The sequence below is a fragment of the Penicillium solitum genome (assembly GCF_028829755.1).
Source record: "Penicillium solitum strain IBT 25940 chromosome Unknown utg000009l_segment0_segment0, whole genome shotgun sequence".
In the NCBI taxonomy this organism is placed as follows: Eukaryota; Fungi; Ascomycota; class Eurotiomycetes; order Eurotiales; family Aspergillaceae; genus Penicillium; species Penicillium solitum.
In genome coordinates this window covers 2,828,302-2,848,527 of record NW_027072128.1, presented here as the reverse complement: position 1 = coordinate 2,848,527, position 20,226 = coordinate 2,828,302, and the positions used below count along the sequence as shown (strand labels likewise).

The window sequence follows — 20,226 nt, the reverse complement described above, 5'->3', positions numbered from 1 at the left end:
AAGAAAATTGCCCAAAGTAGACTAGCGCGATAACTGGACAGCTTCCCGGCCTTTTACGGCTTCAACATCAACCCGCCGAAGCACCCCTCCACTCTCCTACAAGAGGCAACATATCAATTGAGACCGTCCTTGCCACTTGAATTTACGAGGATACTCTGTCCCTTGTGACCCTCACCAATTTCCTCGCACGCCAGTGTTTCTTCGATCGGCCTCAACCCTCCTTCACCCCCATCTTCAAGATGACTGCCCGGCCATTGTCGCACATCCTCCGGGCGCGCTGCCTGCTTCGCCAGCCTCAAAACACCCAGGCATTCTCTACCCGATCCAGTCTCCGTGCCGCGGACCACGGTGACCACTATGATCCTCCCACCGGCTGGCTGTTCGGTGTCAAGCCCGGCCAGAAGTACGAGAAGGAAGGCTGGGAGAACATTTGGTACTACGGATTCATTGGAAGCTTTTTGGTCGCTGGTGTCGCATACGTCTTCAAGCCTGATACTTCGTACGTATAACTCATATCTAGACCTAACGCCTCAATATTGGCGTCTATGCCCCTCGCACAACTGGAATACTGACAATTGCGATAGTATACAAACATGGGCTCTCGAAGAGGCCCGACGGAGACTCGAAGCTGAGGGAATCCTTGAGGACCCCGACAAGGTCAAGAAATAAACGCCAAATTTGTACACTGTACATAGAGATCAAAGAGGGACTATTTCGATTTATGCCTGTACTACCTGCGACGGCAGATATGATGTTCCGGTCTCGTTCTTAGACAGGTTTTTTTTTGCATGCTCATCTATTTTCGTTTGTTCCTTGTTGTATCACGTTACACTTTTCGAAGTTTCTTTCCGTCATGTTGGTTATAGGTGCTCCGGTCGCAACAAAATGCTTATAATTCGCACTGAGTAGATCATGAAATGATCCAAGTTAACGGCATGAAAGTTGATAAGAATAGTCGGTTGCATATGCGGCCTTGTGACATCTTTTTGGTAAGTGTTTTTGGTAGTCGTTTTAGATGTCTTTTAGAGGTCTCTTTTTTATGGATCTTTTGGCCTCTTCGCAGTCTCATAGCAGGAAGGGGCGGGAAAAGACCTAATTGGTGAAATTAACCATCGACTTTGCTATGTATAACCAGGGACCAGGGATATCTCATAGACTATTCGAAAAATGTACTGGGAAAAAAAAAGAGGCTGACTGGCTTTCGCCTCGCTGTTCACATATTCACATAGGGTCTCAAATCTCTGGATATAGATCATTTCTCCGGAGCAACGGCATTTCACGCCTAATCTTCGCCACAAGATCCAGGTCAATATCAGCTGTCGCAATTTGTGGTTCCTGGTGCTCATCTCCCAGCTTTGCTACCACCTCACCCCATGGGTTGACGATAATAGAATGACCGTAGCTTCGCCTCTTCTCATTATGGGGGCCTGCCTGCGCCGCTGCAATCACGTATGACTGGGTCTCAATAGCTCTTGCTCGGAGCAAAGGCTCCCAGTGGGCCTTGCCCGTCGGAACAGTGAATGCTGATGGGTAGGTGATGATTTCAGCATTCTGCCGTCTCAATGCCAGGCTGATCTCTGGGAAACGCAACTAGATAATCCAGCATGAGTAAGACGTTGAACCGGCTGATGCTCGATGTAATGCCAACATGAACTGTACTTACGTCAAAACAAATGCTTAGACCAACACGCCCTATGGGGGTATCAAATGGCTTTGGAATTTGTTGCCCCGGCTGGACGCTCCTATGCAGTTCAAGGTTAGCGAATTATAAGTCAACTATCGGATCTTAAGTGGACCCATCTTACGCGCTCTCCTTGAGTACAGGTCCGTCTTTGATATCAACGTCAAACAGATGGACTTTCTGGTAGGTTTGGGTAATAGCTCCCTTATCATCGATCCAAATCAATAAATTCTTCAGCCTGGTTTCAGAAGCTACTTCATGAATTCCAACACTGATGTGGATGTTCTGTTCTTCGGCATCTCTCTGTAGAGATGATACAAAGCTAGTCCTCTCTTCAGATTGGGCGAGTGAATAAGATTGCTCTGCCGAGGATGCGATATAGTCCGATGCCTCTGGAAGAAACAGCACCTAACATATATGAGCTGTCTATCAGAGAGTTGGCAATAGAATACATATAATATTACCTTGGCACCTGCTGCAGCAGCCTTTCGAACCAACACCTTGCACTGAGCTAGATTCGAAGTTATGCTGCTAGTCGAACATAGCTGCCCCACGGCCTATATCAAAGCAGATTGTTAGCCGTGTGGTTCACGCCTGATGGATGGTGCGCATACCGCTAAAACCATAGTTACTAAATTTCAGAGTCTGAAAGGAGCCTAAAAAAGACTTTCAAAAAGGACCGAGAAAGTACTTTGTTATAGCAATCGAATGGCATCTTTTGACCCCAAAGTGACGAGCCCGTATGATGACTCAGCTAGTTATCGCGATAATCAGCGATAACCTTTCTTCCCGCCAAGACTCTCACCTCGGATCTTTCACAAGAGACACAGGTTTTGACAGATTCAGCAACTGCTAGACGGTGGAATCCTATCGTCGCAATGAAGAGTTTAAGGAGAGACTTGTCTGCCAACCCGCAGGCTGCAAATGTTACCAGCAAGGTCTTCGTTAGGTCCACAAAAAGTGGAAAGGTGCAAAAGATTGTCCGCGAGCTCTATTTGAGAGAAGATATTCCTTGCTCTTCTAAGCTCTGCTCGCAATGCCCGACGATCGCGCCGGCTGATGCCAATGGAAACAGTAAGGAACTTATCATGGCGATGGTCAGGCAAGTTGCTAATGCGAAACAGTTGCGCCGTTCATCCTATCCGATCGCCCCGCCGGCACAACAGCATTCCCGCGAGGCCACTACCTTGTTCCAGATACAAATGCGCTGCTTAATGGAATGGATCTTTTCGAGCACACTGGGGCCTTTTACGATGTGATTGTCCTCCAAACCGTCCTCGAGGAATTGAGAAACCGATCACTGCCACTTTACAACCGTCTTCTGGCCCTCGTCAAGTCAGACGAAAAGCGCTTCTACCTATTCTTCAATGAGTTCCGCCGAGAGACTCATGTTCGGAGAGGTCCGGAGGAAACAATCAACGACAGGAACGATCGCGCTGTGCGCCTGGTAGCAAGCTGGTACTGTTCCCACCTGCAACAATCAGCGAAGAAGGGAAAGAAAGAGAAGGCGATTCCAGCAATTGTGGTCATAACTGATGACAAGGAGAACCTTCGGAAATGCAAGGAAGAAAATGTGGCGGCCTTGTCGCTATCCGACTATGTCTCCGGTTTGGAGGGATCCGAAATGTTGCTGGATATGATCAGCGAGTCAAAGGATGCGCGAGATGCCAAAGAAACAGCTCGCGGGGAATTATTCTACCCAGAATACTTCTCAATGTCAAAACTCACGACTGGCCTGCGAGCCGGAACATTGCACCAAGGAGTGTTCAATGTTTCTCCTTACAACTACCTGGAAGCCTCCGTCAAGACTGCGGCTTTCGATAAACCTCTTCTCATTTTGGGCCGTGATAACAGTAATCGCGCTATTGCAGGCGATTCTGTCGTGGTCGAAGTACTGCCAAAGGACCAGTGGAAGAGCCCTTCGACTAAGATTGTGGATGAGGAGGCCGTGACCCGTAATGATAATCCTGATACCGAGGAGACCGAGGCTGTGGTAACGGACAGAGAACGCAAAGCTCTCCAGGAAGAAGTCAAAAAGGCCCACGGCAAGAACTCGGATGGCAAGCCACAACCTACTGCCAAGGTTGTTGGTGTGATCAAGCGCAGCTGGCGTCAATACGTTGGTCACGTTGACTCGAATTCTACTGGCTCACAGGCCTCTGGCAGACGGCAACAAAACGTTTTCTTACTGCCTATGGATAAGCGTATCCCGAAGATCAGAGTACGCACAAGACAGGCAAGCGAGATTCTCGGTCAGCGTATCCTTGTCACCATCGATTCTTGGGACCGCGATTCGAGATACCCTACCGGTCACTTCATTCGGTCTCTGGGAGAGCTCGAGACCAAGGGCGCCGAAACCGAGGCTCTATTGCTTGAATATGACGTGCAGTACAAGCCGTTCCCGAAATCTGTGCTGGACTGCCTTCCATCTGAAGGGCATGATTGGAAGGTCCCTGTCTCGAAGGAAGACAAGGGCTGGAACGGCCGGAAAGATCTTCGAGACTTGCTTATTTGCAGTATCGATCCACCTGGCTGTCAAGATATTGACGACGCCCTTCACGCGCGTCTTCTGCCAAATGGAAACTTTGAGGTTGGTGTCCACATTGCAGATGTGTCGCATTTCGTCAAGCCCAACAACCCTATGGACCTCGAGGCCAGTGTTCGCGGAACCACTGTTTACCTAGTCGATAAGCGTATCGACATGCTCCCGCATCTTCTTGGTACAGACCTGTGCTCTCTCAAGCCCTATGTTGAACGATATGCTTTCTCGGTTCTATGGGAGATTACACCTGATGCCGAGATAGTGTCTTCAAATTTCACCAAGTCGGTCATTCGCTCCCGGGAAGCATTCAGCTACGAACAAGCTCAATTACGCATTGACGACAAATCACAACAGGACGAGCTGACCGAAAGCATGCGCACCCTCTTGAAATTCTCCAAGGTTCTCCGTCAGAAGCGTATGGACGCTGGTGCCTTGAACCTTGCCTCCCCGGAAGTCCGCATTGAGTCTGAGGGTGACGAAGTGGGCGATCCATTGACGGACGTCAAGACTAAGGCTATGCTTGACACTAATAGCTTGGTCGAGGAGTTCATGCTTCTCGCCAACATCACTGTTGGTTCGAAGGTCTACGAGTCCTTTTCTCAGACGGCCTTGCTGCGTCGCCACGCCACTCCCCCGCCTCAGAATTTCGAGGACCTCCAAAACCAACTCTCTAAGAAGCGGAACATGGAGCTTGATGTCTCCAGCTCGCGAGCTCTGGCTGATTCCTTGGACCGCTGCGTTGACCCGAAGAACCCATTCTTCAACACCCTGGTCCGTATCTTGGCGACCCGTTGCATGACCTCTGCCGAATACTTCTGCGCGGGCGCCTTTGCCGAATCCGAATTCCGTCACTACGGTCTCGCCTCACCTATCTACACCCACTTCACTTCGCCCATTCGACGATATGCCGATCTGATGGTTCACCGCCAATTGGCTTCTGCCATTGGGTATGAAGGCGAGGATGGACACGCAGTCATCGAGGGTGTCAGCACCCGCAACAAGCTGGAAGACATCTGCCGCAACATCAACGTCCGTCACCGCAATGCACAGCATGCCGGCCGCGCTAGTATTGAATACTACGTCGGTCAGGCTCTCAAGGCCCGTGGAGAGAAGATGGCCGCCGACGGTGTTGATGCGGGTATTGAAGAAGAAGGATACATCATGCGCGTGTTCGAGAACGGTGTTGTCATTTTCGTACCCCGCTTCGGTATTGAAGGTGTCGTTCGCCTGGAGGACTTCGTCCTGCCCGGTGAATCTGGAGCTCGTTCTGTCGCCGAGAGACGGGAGCTGGCTCCTCATCGCACCACGGAGTTTGATAGCGAGGAATACACCCTTCGCGTGGAAGAGAAGGGTCACCCCGAGAAGGAACGCAGCGTGACTGTTGAACTCTTCCAAAAGGTCCGTGTCAATGTCAGCTCCGTCAAGGAAGAGGGTCGTGGTGCCGGAAAGAGAAGGGTCCGGATTCTGGTTACGGAGGCATGAAGCAAAAACTACATCCATGTAGATTAGATCTAGTGTTAAAACGGCGTTCAAATCAAATGAATGACAGACGATTGTCTATTTTTGTATGTTCATTTTGTCTGCCATATCGGTGCTCTGCGCTATGCAATTATATTTAAACCTTTTTCAAAGTAATCATTCTGCGAACCAAGCTGACCGGGGCCCACAACGGAGCATCTGTTCCAGTGGCTTCCAAGGCCGGTGGAATAGCCGTAGGGCGGTCTTGCTTCTCGTTTCCACCATGAGTTCCAGTCAATGGGCCAGGCTGGACAGAATCACGGCGTCCCTGAACACGCTCCAACTCGCCAACTTTCCAACCACGGACGACCCACAAACATAAGGAAGCACCAAAATACATGAATCCAGTAAATAACTGAACGCGCAGGTATGAAGTCCCGCCATCAATATCATGACTGCGGAGCTGAAGCGCGATAGCCTCAGAGACAGTGCAAGGAGCAACAAGCGTGAGCCAGGTAATGCTCAAGCCGGAAGGAAGGTCTCTGATACCAATAATCTCCGCCAGAACGGGAGAAACAGTAGCCCAATACGTGCCTGCGACAGTGCCAACCAAAACAGCGAAGAAGCATACCACACCCATACTGTCAGCAGAAGTCCAGATGGCGAGACAGAATAGACCGCAGAGGAAAGTGAGGAAAGTGGCAATATTAATGCGACCAAGTCGGTCACTGAACATGCCAACAAACGGACGGCCGAGACCCTGGCCGAGGTTGAGCAGCGCTGAGACAATACTCCCCTGGTGCGACGAGAGACCGACTGAGAGAGCGAAGTTGGCAACGCTGAACAACAGTGCCACATAGCCGAGCATACTGAACACACCCCACCCGAGGAAGAGCAAAAACTCCGGACGACGTAGGAGGGGCAGATGGAAAGCCGTGAATCTACTACCGACGGCCTTATTGCGATCCCGAAGCAAGTTACAGCAGACCAGGTTCACGACGCAGGAAATGATACCCAAAATGCGGAAGGCCCAGCCCAACCCGTAACGCGGGATAATTGCGCCCACTGCGAGGGAGTAGATCAGGCCGCCGAGACCAGATCCGGCCGCATTAATGCCCATCGCTACTCCGCGGTGCTTGTCAAACCATTGCGGGGTGATGCCGACGCTACCCACGAAGAGGAAGCCCATGCCCCAGCCGAAACAGACACCTTGGCTAAGGAAGATGTGCCATTTCTGGGTCGCGAATGAGGACCCTATTAAAGAGAGAGTTTCGAAGAAGACGCCCAGGTTGAGTACAAATCGTACACCCCATTTGTGGATCATGTGGGTGGCTAATGGGGCCACCAGGAGGGCACAAGAGATACTCAAGCCGCCTGTGAAGGCGTACGATAGAGCAGATGTGTTGGGGAATACATCGTTTGAGAGGTAATAGCTCAGAAAGACTCCGTAGCTCTAGATATTAGGCCTGTTAGTAAGATGGTAGTGAAAAGGCGATGATATGTGACTCACGCTATTGATACCCCATGTATGCGCATTGATCCAGAAAACACAGGCGACACAGACCCAGCCATAGCCACCATCCGGGGCGACATCGCGCTTATATTTTTCATCTTCGTCGACGTCAAGTGGTGCCGACTCTGGATGCAACTTCTGTTCCTGTTTTGCGCTCTCTCGGTCTATATCGTCTTGGTGGGAACGGATGATATCAATTGGCACATTATCTGCCATGGTAGCTCAGATACAAGCCCAGCTTGTTGTTAATTTTATGAGCTCCTTATAAGACCGAAACCGGTTGCCGTTTTCATCACGACATGGAGGTATGTACTTTGTAGTGAAAAGAAGCAAGAGACTTAAGTTATCACGCTAACAAAAAAAGGGACTAGATTTCGATCAGATTATCAATTGGTAATAATTGGGGTCATCGGACTAATCGGACTATCGGACTGAATGCCGAATCCAACCATGGAAGGAACATTGTTCGTATAGAGGAAAGATGGCCAGGATCTTGTGGTTTATTATTTCTATTCGGCGATATTTGACCAATCAAAGAAGCTGATATACAGCTATCTGCGTAACTGTGCAGTTCTCAGTCGAGGTATCAGCGCTACTTGGCTGTGGGGGTATTCTTGTGCCGAGAAGCCGATGCGGAGAGAGTCCAGTCAAGTCTCAGTTGGGCAGATGTGGGGGATTTTGAGTCATTCCCAAGGTTTGAAGAATGGATTGTCTTGGCTTAAATAGAGAGACATGTCTCCATAGGGCTGATTCTCTGTCAAGTATGTATACTTTGAATATGCACCTACGTTGTCCAATATAGGGCTTGTCATAGGGTTAATTTATCATCAAACCCTTATCGATAGACAGATAAAGATATATGATGAGTCATCCGTTGCCTCGCGACGGACCCTAGGGGTTTGTTTGGGAGGGGGGACCAGCCCAATGACGCTAGCCAGCTCAGACCGTCAAGTGTAGATCGCAACTAGACTCTTCTCATCTTAGTTCATCTTGGTCCCTCTTTCCTGTACTTATCCGTATATCTCCTCACATCCTTGATCCTTGCAATCTCATGATGCATAAACATACCACTGGCCAGAGGAAGGTGTCACCTCCTGGTCCATCCTTCATGTCCAATGATCAAGTTTGTAAGTGATTCTTTGGTGTTGACCGACTCGGAGCTGATATGAGTCAACAGCAACGTACTTGAAGGACTTGCGGGCCAATCGTCCTGCCCGCCCGACAGGATCTCGTCCATACCCAGGTAGAGCAGCCGCATCAACAAGCGATATACCTGATAGCCTTCCGCCAAGGGCATCCTCGGCATTCTCCATGCACGCTCCAGTCGAAGACGAAATTAAAGATCACCGACGATCAGGCAGTGCAATGTCCCATCATCGGACGAATTCCCATGTGCCTGGCGGCGGTGCAATGGGTCGCCCTTTAGCTCAGGAGCCACGTACGCACTCAATCCGAAAGAACGTGTTTCCAGCGCAAATCCATGCACGTACCATTCCTATCCCGGCGTCTCCAACTCTATCCTATCGTGAAAATGGTCAACGACGACATGAAAAGGAAGAGGCACGGTCGCTACGAGATGCCTTGCAGAAAATGGATGTCCAGGACGATGTCGATCTTCACCAAGCAGCCCAGAACGAGGCCACAGAGCTAGTTTGGATGCACCAGAACCCTGGTCAAGCTTTCAAAAACCCTTATGCGCCATACCAAAACCCCGATGCCAACAGAGGCAACCAAAGCCCTGTCCGAAATGATTCGCGAGGATCTAATCCCTCGACCAATAGATTCAGCCAGTCAACAGGCTCAAGTGTCTCCTCTGATGGTAACTCTAGCCCTGAGTCGATTCGGAAACGATCATCTCTGGCTGGACCATCGAAGAAGAATCTCAAAGTCAACTTTAAACTACCTGACGAGGAACCCGAGCCGCCTGTTGCCCCCAAGCCACGGACCGTCAGCAGTGATTCATCTAAAGGGATTTTCAGGAACCCTAACGACCAAATTTACGAAGAGCCCATTGACCCTCAAAAGGAACACGAAGCAAAGCCAGACTTCTCCAAGTCTGACTCGTCAGCTTTGAAGAACAAACCGCGCAACGCTCTGGGACGTGTTCCTAGGCCGCTACCTTGGCTACAGAATAGAGCCCACAGCAGCCCTGTGATGGATAAAATCTCCCGGTTTGAAATTCACAAGAACCCTCCTACCCAGTCGCGTAACGCCGGCTACACTCGAAACGAAAGCGGTACTCCTCCCCCAACCCAGTCGAACAACGCCGGTTACACTAGAAACGAGCGGGCTACTCCGACTCCTCCCCCCGAACAAAAGGATGAACCTGTCCCCACCCAGGATGGAAGAGAGAGACGCAGCGATGATATCCGCGCAGCTACCAGCAAAAGACGAGGAGACCGCAGTGAAAAGCTGCCAATGCCTTCAGCCGTCAGCGATCGAGTTGGACGCCCAATTGTGAGCTTTGACCAAACATGGAAACCAGCTGATCAGCCGAAGCCTGATCGTCCAACCCTACCCGTAATTGAAGTGGCAGCACCTACCATTGAGGTCTCAGCCCCCACAATTGAAGTCTCCGAGCCACCTCCAATCCCCGTGATCAACGTCCCGGACATCAAAGTGCCCACCATCTCCGAGATAGAGGCTCCTTCCAAGCAACCGACCAGACCGGTGCCCCAGCCGACGAGAAACAGCCCAACTAAACAGGCCTTCCCGAAACAGCAGGGATCTGATTCGCAGAGCCGTTGGTACTCGCCCTATACACGATCTGGTGTTCCAACTGCAAGCTGTGAGCTATGTACTCTTTCCATTTCCGGAAAAATTGTGACGGCTGGCGGATGTCGATTCCACCCAGAGTGCTTTACCTGTTTCCACTGTCACACAGCTCTCGAATGCGTGGCTTTCTACCAAGAACCGGAGTCCAGCAGAGACGAGAGACTAGCAACAACCGAGGCTCATGACCTGGAGGCCCGTGTGCCACGGTTCTACTGCCACCTGGATTTCCACGAGATGTTCAGCCCCCGTTGCAAGAGCTGCAAGACCCCTATCGAAGGAGAAGTGGTCGTGGCATGCGGTGCCGAATGGCATGTCGGCCACTTCTTCTGCGCAGAGTGCGGTGATGTATGTTTGAATTCCCTTCCTAGTGATTCTGCACGCAAGACAACTGACAATTTCTCTTCATATAGCCTTTCGATTCCCAAACTCCCTTCGTCGAGAAAGATGGCTTCGCATGGTGTCTCCACTGCCACTCGCGCCGTACCGCACCACGTTGTCTGGGCTGCAAGCAGCATGTCATGGACGAGGTTGTCATCAGCGCAATTGGCGGCCAGTGGCACGAGCACTGCTTCAATTGTCACGAGTGCGGCGATGGTTTTGGTCCGGAGGGCCGGTTCTTCGTTCGTGAAGGCGAGCCCAAGCGAACAGCCAAGGGCCGCATCATCGGTGGTCCGGTCCAATTGGCTATCTGTGAGAGATGTGAAGGTATCCGTCTTAAGGCGCCTGGAATGTGCTAGAATTTTGCGCCATCTACTTGAGGGGTTACGACCACAATGTTTTTAACGAGATTACTGCTTTTATGATAGACTCACGCATGATGTCGGTGTTTGATTGTTGCATCAGTTGATTCTTGATTTGTCTGCATGTGTTCTACAACCCTTTTCTTGGGGTTCATTTCGGGAGTTTGTTCGTTTTTGTGTTGTGTTTTTTTTTTTTTTTTTGTTAGCCAGCGAAGATTGTTAGCGATGAGCATGATATTGGCAATGCATTTAGAATGGGAGAAGAAGAAAAAACGCCTCAAAACACCTCTCTTTTATCGTATCATTTAGATGAATGATTCCAATAACTTCCAGAGGTCCCATATTCACCTCTCTAATTAGGTCTCTAATCCTCCTTCTTTTCAAGCAGGCCATTCAGGATCAGCCTTGCGCCTGAAAACAGCAACATACTTGTTTCCCTTATTTCTTGTGACCTTCTTCGACTCCTCCGTCTCAAACTTCATAACCCGCACGCAAGGATCAAGAGCAAGCTCCTCCTCCGAAACCCGCTCAAACAGATCCTTACTGCTCGGAGCAGGAGCAGGCCCACCCTCCGGCTGCTCGCCATGCAAGAAATGCCGCAGAACCCAGTGGTGATACTCCTCGACATCAGTAATAGTGTACAGCAAACCACCGGGCCGCAGGACGAACGCATACTCGGAGTTCAGGGACTCGGAGATAATACGGGCCTTGTGCTTACGAGCCTTGAAGTGCGGATCCGGGAAGCAGATGAAGATCTTAGAGAGTTGGTGGTGGCCGAAGAAGTTGGGGAGGAACTTCATTGTGTTGCTGCGGATTGCGGTGATATTTTCGAAGTTTCCTGGGAAGAGTTTCTCTGTTCCGATTTCGTCGTCGTTAGCTGGCGCTGGGGCCGGAGTTGATTCGGTGTTTTCGGGTTGCGTCGAGGCATCTTGGGCTTCGGTTGATGATGGGTTTGCGGCTTTGTTCTTGAGGCGTTGTTGTTGGCTGCGCAGGGCGTGGATGCGAGAGCTGAGGTATTCCAGCACTGAGGTGCGGATTTCCATGCCTATGGTTTTATTGTTAGTTGGTGGTTCTCATTGCTCAATTCGGGCGAGTGCGAATATTTATTTTTGAATATCGATGCGCTGTACTTACCGACCATCAGAGTGTCTGGCAACAATGGCGCCAGGCCAACCATCAGTCCGCCGAATCCACATCCGATATCCACGACTTCGACCTCCTTGGTCAGCTTGCGCCCTCCGCTGAGGTTCGTTTTGGTTGTATCAGGATCCACGAATGCAGGGTAATGAGATGACCAGTCCATATGCGCGGGGCTGATAGGGCTATTAGAGTATCAGTTAGCTATCAGTTCGCGATCGGATGCGTAGGAATTGTCGCCAGTGAAGCTCGACAACCCAATGGATATTCCGATAGAAATCGTTCGGCGTGCAATGAGCAAAAGAGGAGGATACGTACTACTCTAGCCGGTGATCAGAGAAGGGATTCGCATGCGCGCGCTGGCGGAAGAATTTCTTCTGCGGCATCTTGATGACGGAGCCATCGGTGGATTCCTGTTGAGCCTGTACTTTGCGACGGTACTCTTCACGCTTGACGCGCTTTGCAGGTGGGTTTTGAGTGGCCATTGTGAAGATCTGACAACCTGGGGGAAGCAGGGAAAGTCGAGAAATCGAAAAAGACCGAAGTCGACGAGTTTGAAAATCCCGGCCCCACCTTTTACTCCACAGCTTCGAGTCTCTCGACTTTCTTGTGTCTTCTTGTCTCGACATTCTACTTGTCTACTCTTTTTGCTTTTATTTGAGCTATTTGACTATTAGATCTTCATTCTTCACTAATTAATCCCCTCCAACATGACAACAATACCCCCCTTCCCCTTCCCACCAACCTACAACTTCCCCCCCTTCTTCACCCCGCAACCAAACACAACAACCCGCCAGTCGCAGCTCGAGAAATGGTCTTCTCTAATTCAGTCCTGGTGCCGGTATCACCACCAATACCGTCTTCCCCTAATAGAAGCCGTTGAAACCCCGCTCTTCCACAACACAGCCCTGCGCAAGCGCCTCGATCTGCGCGACGCCCGCGAGGTCATCGACTGGATGACCAAGAGCGAAGAGGAAGGCGGCGGTGGGCGGCGAGCGGAGTGGATCTCTGATTCTGGCGGTGCGTCGTCTTCGGTCAGCTTGAATGGTGCTGGGCAGGGGCCGAAGACTGTTGCGTGGATTTGGTGGAGGAGGCCTGAGGAGTGGGCGGATGTATTGGTTGAGTGGGTTGAAAGCACTGGGCAGAGGGGATCGGTTCTGACGGTCTATGAGCTGATCCATGGGGAGGGGGCTATGTCGCAAGGTGAGATTGTATCTTTGGTTGTGGGTGATAGTGTCTACAGATTATACTGATTCCCGTCTACAGAGTTCCATGGCATGGATACTGATGTCATGCTGCGCTCGCTGAATGTCTTAGTTAAGAGGGGCAGGGCGCAGATTTTTGGTGGTGAGGGCCAGGAGGGTGTTAAGTTCTTTTGAAGAGCTCAAGATGAAATGCTGGAATTTCTCTGAGATAAATCGTGGCTATTCGTGACAAAAATAAAGCGCTTCTCATGTGCAGGTCAAAAGACATGTTAAATCACGTCGCCGATACTCCAAACTTATACACAGAATTCATGTTCTTGGGCTGGAGGCCCAAGGTTGATGAGGGATGTGGACTCGATACCTTGGTATCAGTCTACTGGTCTGCGTTCTCGATCATCTCCTCGGTCAGTTCGTATTCGTCGGGGGCACGTGTCTCCTGCGACATGGCCATGTCCAGAAGCCAGTCAACTCGGACAATCCGTGGAGTTTTCTTGATATCGAGCGCCACTTGGCGGAATCGAGGCCAGACTCGGCCATGATTAGCTCCGGCGCTGCTAAGAAGAAAAACATCCTTGCTGGCAGGGTTGTCGTCTTCCGCTTCGCTTTCCTCGTCGCTCTCCTCACATCGAGAATGGTTCGCTATGGCAAGACGTCCACGGAACAGCATGCACTCTCCTCCGTTTGTTTCAACGATAGATTTGAATGCATCAAATCCTCCTCGAATATCCTCGACGCAATAGATGCGATAGCCTTGCAGCATTTTATTCTTGTTCTTCTTTGCGTTTGTTGTGACAGAAGACAGGTCAAAATTGTACTTCTTCTCGGCTTCCTTATCCTCCAGAGGGAAATCGGAGGGGTCAAGCAATTCCTCCTTCTTTAGGCAACTGGTGATGAAGTCTGTGCTCACGATCATCGGCGCATACGCGAGTGCATTGACAAATTTAGTAGTTCGCAAGATCGAGGGTGCGGCCAAGTGAGTGCATCGTCGGGCATCTTGGACCACCATAATACCGAGATCTCGAAGGCCTCGCTGTGAAAGTATTAGTACATAGATCTTGAGTCCATCATGTTTATAACTGCAGCAGCCAAACAAACCTTATCTGCATCCTCTTTCTTCTCGTTGCCCTTCCCTACCCATCTCTGATAGCCAGTAATCAAAAGGTGCATAGCAATTGGGGGCCGAGACTTTTTCTGTCGTTTAGTCTCCACTGCTTGCTCGCCATCGCTCTCATCCTCGGCTTCAAGCGAGGCACGCTTCTTATTCTCCTGAACCCGACCCTCGTCTGACTTGCGCCTACCACCGTAGATAACGCCGCCCACACGTTTCCTTTCCTTTTCGTACAAGGCAAGATCCGGGGCATACTCATGGAGTCGGGCAGTTGCCGCCTCTTTTGACTTACGGCTACTGGTCGACGACGGAGTCTCATTCTCTTTGCCCTCGGACATGATTCGAGTTCGTGCGGGTGTTTGGATGGGTCGGCGTGACTTGCCATTGCCCTGTGGAGTACCGAGCGAAGTCTCCGGGGCATCCTCATCAATCTTCCGTTTCTTCTCGGCGGGAGGCTGCACTGAAACCATATTTTGGTTCTTGCTCTGCATTGCGCGCCGTGGGCTATGAGCAAGAGTCTCCCCGGACGAGAAAAAGACCTGTTCCAAAACATTGCGGTCGAGCTGGGTCTGGCCTGCAACTTCTCCAAGATTAGTTCGCAGAGGGAAGTGGCTATAGCGCGGATTTGAGGCCGGCTGTAGCTTCCATTTTGCATAACTGTCCTCCAGCCACAAGTGGTTGACAACTTCGAGGCCCCATTCCTTCGCCGCATTGCATTTCTCACTTGTTCCATGTGCCGTAATCAGATGAGTATTTTCTTGCTTCAAGGTTTTGGTACATTCTGCACCTGCTGCTGCGATCAAGTTCTCCAAATAGATTCTTGCTTCGCCAACATAATTGGACAAACTGATCTTCAAGCCTTCAAACCCGGGAATACCAGTGCGAGAAATCGGGTAATGCAGTAGTCGTCTGAGGGGTGAAGTATATGTGTTGAATGTCATGAGGCGGTAGAGCCATGCGAGGTTTCCAACGTCTATGTTTAGTCGCGATGCCGTGCGGTACGCAAACCCTTCTCGGTAGCGACAAATTAACATATCTGCTCCATCAATATTTGATGTCATTGTGGCACCGCCTTGTTCGAGGACAGTTTTGATTGATTCCTGCAAGTGCGAGCCGATTCCAAGATCCAGAGATAGCATAATAGACTTCCCTTCGAAGACACTCCGCTGGCCTGATTTATGTGCCGAACTGGATGGCTCGGGTAGCTTAGACGGGTCTGTTGTCGACGCACCAACCAAATCCTTATTCTCTTGCCATCGGATTGGAGTATCAGGGCCCACGCGCAAGATCTCTGGGTCTGGAAGTGTATATGGACGTTCATCGATTCGTCGACCAAGTTTAAGGCAGTCGTCAAACCTGTTCTCAGTCAGCGAGGGTCTCTAACTGCTGTGCCATGAAACTCACCAATGCGGTAGTACAATCTTCACGTTCAATTTCTTCGCTTGGACAATGCGCGCCTTGTCGGAATCGGCTGTGAGGTCCACCAAGTGTGTAACCATCTGAGAAACTCTTGGTGCGTACAATCCACCTTTCGCGACCACACCACCTATTATGGCATCCTTGTCTCCCTCGGGGATATCGCCGCAGGTAACCACCACATCGTTCATGAACAGACGCGGGTCTGGGCTGTATTGGCGGGGGTTGGCCAATTTTCGCTTCGTCAATGAGTTATTCACCCATTGTGGTTTGACCACAGGGATCAGCGCATCGCAGGTAGTATCGTAGGCTTCAAAGTCAATTGTGGTAGAAATCAAATGGCTGAACTTGGCCACATCGGGGACCTCGGTACCAGGTTGGACGATCAGAGGCTCGCCGCCGTTTTCCTCGAGGATAGTTGCCAGCTAGGTAATTTTATTTTGTCAGTCTAGTTCAAACTGTACTCATGGCGAGAAAACACGTACCTGCTCCGCGGAGTCACTCGAGAGATCTTTGGAGCATACAATACAGAGGCAACACTGCTCGAAGAGCTTGGACTCTCCGTTTTCAGTTGCCATGGCCAAATTTGTAGATAAATTATGCGATTGAAGACTGGGGCGTTGATTGGAATATCTCCAAGAGAGTGACATCCAAGTGTAGAATCGAAATGAGGCAATCAGGGACGCGCCCACGCGTGTCAGGAACGCCGGATCACGTGCACTACAGCGTGTGGGGATTGGAATTTAGATAGATCTTCCGATCTATCTAATTTGGAAACTCAGGTTTGCTCTTTTTTTCAAGTTATGACACATGTAGTATTATTATATAATACTAAATTTGGTATAGTTAACTAGTTAACTATCTAACATCGGCCCCAGATTGTGGTCAACTAAAGAACTTCCAAGGCCATATTCGGTATTGGTATGCTTATATCTGTCAGATAGCAATTTCAGTCACGACATTTGATCTATAATTCATTGTAACCTCTGATAGATGATCACTCTCTTCATATAGAAGATAAAAAATAGAAAAAACTGGGGTCTGTACAACTATGTTTCCTCTCATGGGGTTTCGTTTGTATATACTAAGCGGTGTAATTCTGCCGAAAAGTGAGGTTATATTGAACTGAACCATAGATCTGTTGCCCTTCGGGGCATATGGTCAAATGAAAATATACAGAGAAGATTAGCATGGCCCCTGCACTAAGGATGACACGCTCAATCAAAGAGAAGCTACCTATTTGTTTTTATCCACGCGAGCTCGATCAAGGTGGTGGAGTAACAACAACCATATTATTACGCCGCGTTGTAGTCACGTGCCGTCGCCGTTCGACTCACCGCCGGTTACAACATAGTTATATCGAGCTCCAGGAACAAACCTTTCGCCCTTCAGGGTATTATCATGACTAGGTATGATTATAATTACATTTAATAATGCTAGTATTGATGAACGCTTGCCACTAAAATTGAAATTCATTGATGCTCTCAATCAGACAGACCAGAGGCGTCTCAGACACATTTCAACTAACTCGCTCAGAAACTGCTTGCCACAGCGATTAACCAGGTTCAAAACACCCATAGTCTGATTGGTTGCAATTTTCCTTCCATGTCCATACTCAATCCATTTCTTCGGAAATAGGGCCATATGCCGCGTCCAATTTGCTTGACGGTAGATACATCCCAGCAAAGATATCAGTGACAGCGTCAACCGGCCACTCCTCTTGGTCCTCAGGCTCAGAGTCAACCTCGGATGCAGACTTGGACACAATCTCGCAATCAGGTGCAGACGCAGATCCAGATGTAAAATCAGGGTTAGCATCGGCATCATTGTCTGATACGGGTTCGGTTCGAGTAGATCGTTCACATCTAGAGGGCTTTCCAGACTCGTCGCCAGGGGCTATTGATGGCGGAGTCAAAGGCATCGGTTTATCGGGAGGAAGGTAGATTCCGGGCTTAATATTGTTAACATACTTTCTCTTGGGTTCTTCGGAGCATACCTACGACTCCAGATTCAAGCCACTCTCGATGTCCGGGTCGGTGAAATTTGGTTCCGTACTCTGCAGCAAACTGGGCATCGGTGCGCCTAGTCGAATATGTCATCAGTATATATGCATAATAATTTGTTACCCCAGAGAGTAGCAGAAGAGACCCACGCAATTCCCTCCAACACATCACAATAATAGCCAAGGAGAGAGACAGAAACGTTCTTCCGGCTAGGTTCGTTCAAATAAAGGGCATCACGCCAGCCTCCCATCAACACCCAGCGTTTCATCGCGTTATTTCCAGAAATCTTTTCCTCGGTGGTCACTTGGTAGCTAAGTGGCAGCTTGGCTATATATTATCAGTATAAACTCGGAATGGACAGAGTTCAAACAACGCAATATGTATGTACGCACCGGCACCGGGATGGACGGTACGAATGTGACGGGTGAGACTTTTATTGTCATTGAAATTGATCCCGCACATTCGAGCGTCATGAACCGAGATATCACAACTATTTTCATCAGCCTAGATCTGATAGAAAATCAGGGGAACTCATATAATACATAAAGGTGTTATAACGATTCAGCGTGACCATGGGGGCTTGTGGCCTACGAATAGTAAGAGTACGCGCCTGTTCACGCTTCGTTACAATTCCATGGGACCTTTCGCATTTCCAATCGGGATTATTATCTGGAATAGGTCCTATGAAGGTTCAATATATTGCTATTCCAGACCAAATTGCTTCTATTCTGTACTCACCGTGTACATAGCCCCAGCGTGGATGCGGGTTCACCGCATTCAATACATCCGGATTGACAAAGTCGCTTTTAGATAGCAGTAGCCAAGCTGTGGTCATCCTGTCCAGATGTCTGGTAGATGGACGAGGTTGCAGCGAAAATGTGAAAGGAGAAAGATGTCCAGGGTGAAGTGATGGCAAGGAATGAGAAAGTATTGGCCATCGTGAGGGGTTTTTATAGACTTCAAGCCTATGGCGGTGACAAACAAGGAGTAGAATGCCTGCCATTGTCTGGTAGAGGTCTTGTTCAGGCAAGTTCTCTGTTGTTCGATGGGGAATGAGTGTGGCCAACATCTATGTTCCTACAGAACTTGCTTGTCATCACTTACCGTAAAGTAAAATTTGTGTACCATGGCTTTATAGGAAGCGTTTCATGGCAGATGAATCTCGAATTGTAGCTATTTGTTTCTACATACAGTCCCTCTATTGTATTCCAACACCATCTACGAACTCCCCCAAACGAATATCAAAGTCCATCTCCCTCCTTCTCATACTATACAGACTCAACCTGCATATCTCAGACTTTTGTCAACGCTTTGTGAAAGTATAACTTGGGGGGGTTCATCGTCTTCAATGCCATATCGACTTTGCTTTTAGCTATATTGATACAGGCTATGCAGTGTTAACTGGTGACGTGACATTAATAACTTGGAATGGGCTCGGGGTCCCAATGCTTCCGAGGCTAAATGCACCTTTCCCGTTGTGGTCGGACATGCGGCCAAATCGGGAAGGATTCACAACCTTCATGTCTATAATTGCGCATTTCGGTCTCGGCCCCGGCACTTTGATGGGCAAAGAAAAGTATGTATGCTTCCCGGGATGGACCGGTATAAATACGTAGAGAGAGCCATCCGAAGATGTAGAATTATCTCGCCATCTTTAAAGCCTCAACTCCTCCCACTAGCTATGATGCCCCAGAAAATCGCCATCCTTGGCTCTACAGGTCGAACAGGCCGTCTCGTCGTGAAAAGCCTGCTAGAAAACGAACCCCAGTCTTACCATCTCCACCTTCTCGTGCGTTCCAAAGAAAGGCTCGAAGGCCTGATACCTGACATTCAATTCCATCCACGGGTAACGATAGAGGAAGGACTTCCCAACGACATTGCAGCAGTCAAAAGCTGCCTTTCCGAAGCATCATTTATCGTGTGCACCATTGGAACCAACAACAATGAGCCTGGAATCTCAATGATTCAGGATACCGCATCGACGATTGTCGCAGCCTTGAATGAGCTGAAGAAAGAGGGAGGAAACACATGGAAACGTCCACGTCTCACGCTTCTTTCCTCGGCTTCGCTGAATGATCAGTTCGTATCATTACGTCCTTGGGTGCTGCATTGGGCGGTCATGAATGCATACAATCATATCTATACAGACTTGGCAGTTGCGGAGGATATCCTTTTGTCGAATAAATCGCTTTTTACATTGACGCTGGTCCAACCTCCCTTACTACTAGAAGGGAAAAGGTCAGACTTCACAATTTCCGAGACCTATGTGGGCCCGGCTGTTTCTTATGGGGATCTTGGAGCTGCTATGGCAGAGTTGTGTATTGCACCAGAAGCAGATGGGCCGACCTGTGTGGGAGTCACCAGTGACCCGTCAGGAGAGATGGCATCGGCTGCATTGCAAGGGCCAAAAAATCTCCTCACGGGCTTTTTGGGCCGAATGATACCTGGGTATTGGAAACTACATGGGATTTGCTTTGGAATTTGAACGAATTTCGGACTTTTTGGATTATGAAATGACATATTAGGTTAAGACAGTGTTTCTACTTCAGGAGTATAGGACCTTGCTCTCTCTATATCTCTCTTAGTTACCTATGTAGACACCTTCGAGCATATAATGAGATCAGTTACCCAACAGACGCTAAATGCGA

General features: G+C 49.5%; 10 protein-coding genes across 10 annotated transcripts; 5 read left to right on the top strand and 5 right to left on the bottom strand.

Moving 5' to 3' along the window:
* Window positions 1–79: 79 nt before the first annotated feature.
* On the top strand, window positions 80–923 carry N7455_012155 (uncharacterized protein). The gene is made up of 2 exons (XM_040957339.2): window positions 80–499; window positions 585–923. Exons 1-2 carry the CDS (start codon window positions 240–242, stop codon window positions 667–669), a joined length of 345 nt encoding a protein of 114 aa, XP_040812254.1. The 5' UTR covers window positions 80–239; the 3' UTR covers window positions 670–923.
* Window positions 924–1,208: 285 nt separating this feature from the next.
* On the bottom strand, window positions 1,209–2,309 carry N7455_012154 (carbon-nitrogen hydrolase family protein). The gene is made up of 5 exons (XM_040957353.2): window positions 2,296–2,309; window positions 2,146–2,238; window positions 1,806–2,089; window positions 1,664–1,742; window positions 1,209–1,590 (listed from the first exon to the last, which is right to left on the bottom strand). Exons 1-5 carry the CDS (start codon window positions 2,305–2,307, stop codon window positions 1,234–1,236), a joined length of 825 nt encoding a protein of 274 aa, XP_040812335.2. The 5' UTR covers window positions 2,308–2,309; the 3' UTR covers window positions 1,209–1,233.
* Window positions 2,310–2,426: 117 nt separating this feature from the next.
* N7455_012153 (exosome catalytic subunit DIS3) lies at window positions 2,427–5,705 on the top strand (the record flags this gene model as incomplete). The annotated part of the gene is given in 3 exon segments (XM_040957274.2): window positions 2,427–2,511; window positions 2,522–2,755; window positions 2,806–5,705. The coding sequence occupies 3 exon segments, from the start codon at window positions 2,427–2,429 to the stop codon at window positions 5,703–5,705; spliced, it is 3,219 nt and encodes a 1,072-aa protein (XP_040812321.2).
* A 133-nt stretch (window positions 5,706–5,838) lies between these two features.
* On the bottom strand, window positions 5,839–7,525 carry N7455_012152 (MCT family MFS transporter; the record flags this gene model as incomplete). The annotated part of the gene is made up of 2 exons (XM_040957291.2): window positions 7,192–7,525; window positions 5,839–7,134 (listed from the first exon to the last, which is right to left on the bottom strand). Exons 1-2 carry the CDS (start codon window positions 7,408–7,410, stop codon window positions 5,839–5,841), a joined length of 1,515 nt encoding a protein of 504 aa, XP_040812282.1. The 5' UTR covers window positions 7,411–7,525.
* Window positions 7,526–8,245: 720 nt separating this feature from the next.
* N7455_012151 (LIM domain protein) lies at window positions 8,246–10,706 on the top strand (the record flags this gene model as incomplete). The annotated part of the gene is made up of 3 exons (XM_040957358.2): window positions 8,246–8,321; window positions 8,372–10,314; window positions 10,380–10,706. The coding sequence occupies 3 exons, from the start codon at window positions 8,246–8,248 to the stop codon at window positions 10,704–10,706; spliced, it is 2,346 nt and encodes a 781-aa protein (XP_040812187.2).
* Window positions 10,707–11,089: 383 nt separating this feature from the next.
* Window positions 11,090–12,331, bottom strand: trm8 (tRNA (guanine46-N7)-methyltransferase; the record flags this gene model as incomplete). The annotated part of the gene is made up of 3 exons (XM_040957235.2): window positions 11,090–11,754; window positions 11,844–12,031; window positions 12,165–12,331. The coding sequence occupies 3 exons, from the start codon at window positions 12,329–12,331 to the stop codon at window positions 11,090–11,092; spliced, it is 1,020 nt and encodes a 339-aa protein (XP_040812199.2).
* A 225-nt stretch (window positions 12,332–12,556) lies between these two features.
* Window positions 12,557–13,225, top strand: N7455_012149 (ESCRT-II subunit protein VPS25; the record flags this gene model as incomplete). The annotated part of the gene is made up of 2 exons (XM_040957231.2): window positions 12,557–13,049; window positions 13,113–13,225. 2 exons carry the CDS (start codon window positions 12,557–12,559, stop codon window positions 13,223–13,225), a joined length of 606 nt encoding a protein of 201 aa, XP_040812195.2.
* A 199-nt stretch (window positions 13,226–13,424) lies between these two features.
* Window positions 13,425–16,153, bottom strand: N7455_012148 (uncharacterized protein; the record flags this gene model as incomplete). Its single annotated transcript, XM_040957290.2, has 4 exons — window positions 13,425–14,081; window positions 14,147–15,515; window positions 15,564–16,000; window positions 16,061–16,153. 4 exons carry the CDS (start codon window positions 16,151–16,153, stop codon window positions 13,425–13,427), a joined length of 2,556 nt encoding a protein of 851 aa, XP_040812270.2.
* Window positions 16,154–17,190: 1,037 nt separating this feature from the next.
* Window positions 17,191–18,425, bottom strand: N7455_012147 (uncharacterized protein; the record flags this gene model as incomplete). The annotated part of the gene is made up of 6 exons (XM_040957252.2): window positions 17,191–17,526; window positions 17,576–17,657; window positions 17,728–17,905; window positions 17,971–18,068; window positions 18,121–18,259; window positions 18,317–18,425. Coding segments are annotated over 6 exons (942 nt in total), but the record flags the coding sequence as incomplete, so codon positions are not given.
* Window positions 18,426–19,262: 837 nt separating this feature from the next.
* tpcG (oxidoreductase tpcG) lies at window positions 19,263–20,063 on the top strand (the record flags this gene model as incomplete). Its single annotated transcript, XM_040957313.2, has 1 exon — window positions 19,263–20,063. The coding sequence occupies one exon, from the start codon at window positions 19,263–19,265 to the stop codon at window positions 20,061–20,063; it is 801 nt and encodes a 266-aa protein (XP_040812249.2).
* Window positions 20,064–20,226: the final 163 nt, after the last annotated feature.

What these genes read in the sequence shown, in the direction of transcription:
- N7455_012155 (XM_040957339.2), top strand. Translation starts at nt 240, where the DNA reads ATGACTGCCCGGCCATTGTCGCACATCCTCCGGGCGCGCTGCCTGCTT. An exon ending in GTCTTCAAGCCTGATACTTC is followed by an intron (nt 500 to 584) that starts GTACGTATAACT and finishes CAATTGCGATAG; the next exon opens with TATACAAACATGGGCTCTCG.
- N7455_012154 (XM_040957353.2), bottom strand. An exon ending in CTGCTGCAGCAGGTGCCAAG is followed by an intron (nt 2,090 to 2,145) that starts GTAATATTATAT and finishes CATATATGTTAG; the next exon opens with GTGCTGTTTCTTCCAGAGGC. An exon ending in CCTGTACTCAAGGAGAGCGC is followed by an intron (nt 1,743 to 1,805) that starts GTAAGATGGGTC and finishes TGAACTGCATAG; the next exon opens with GAGCGTCCAGCCGGGGCAAC.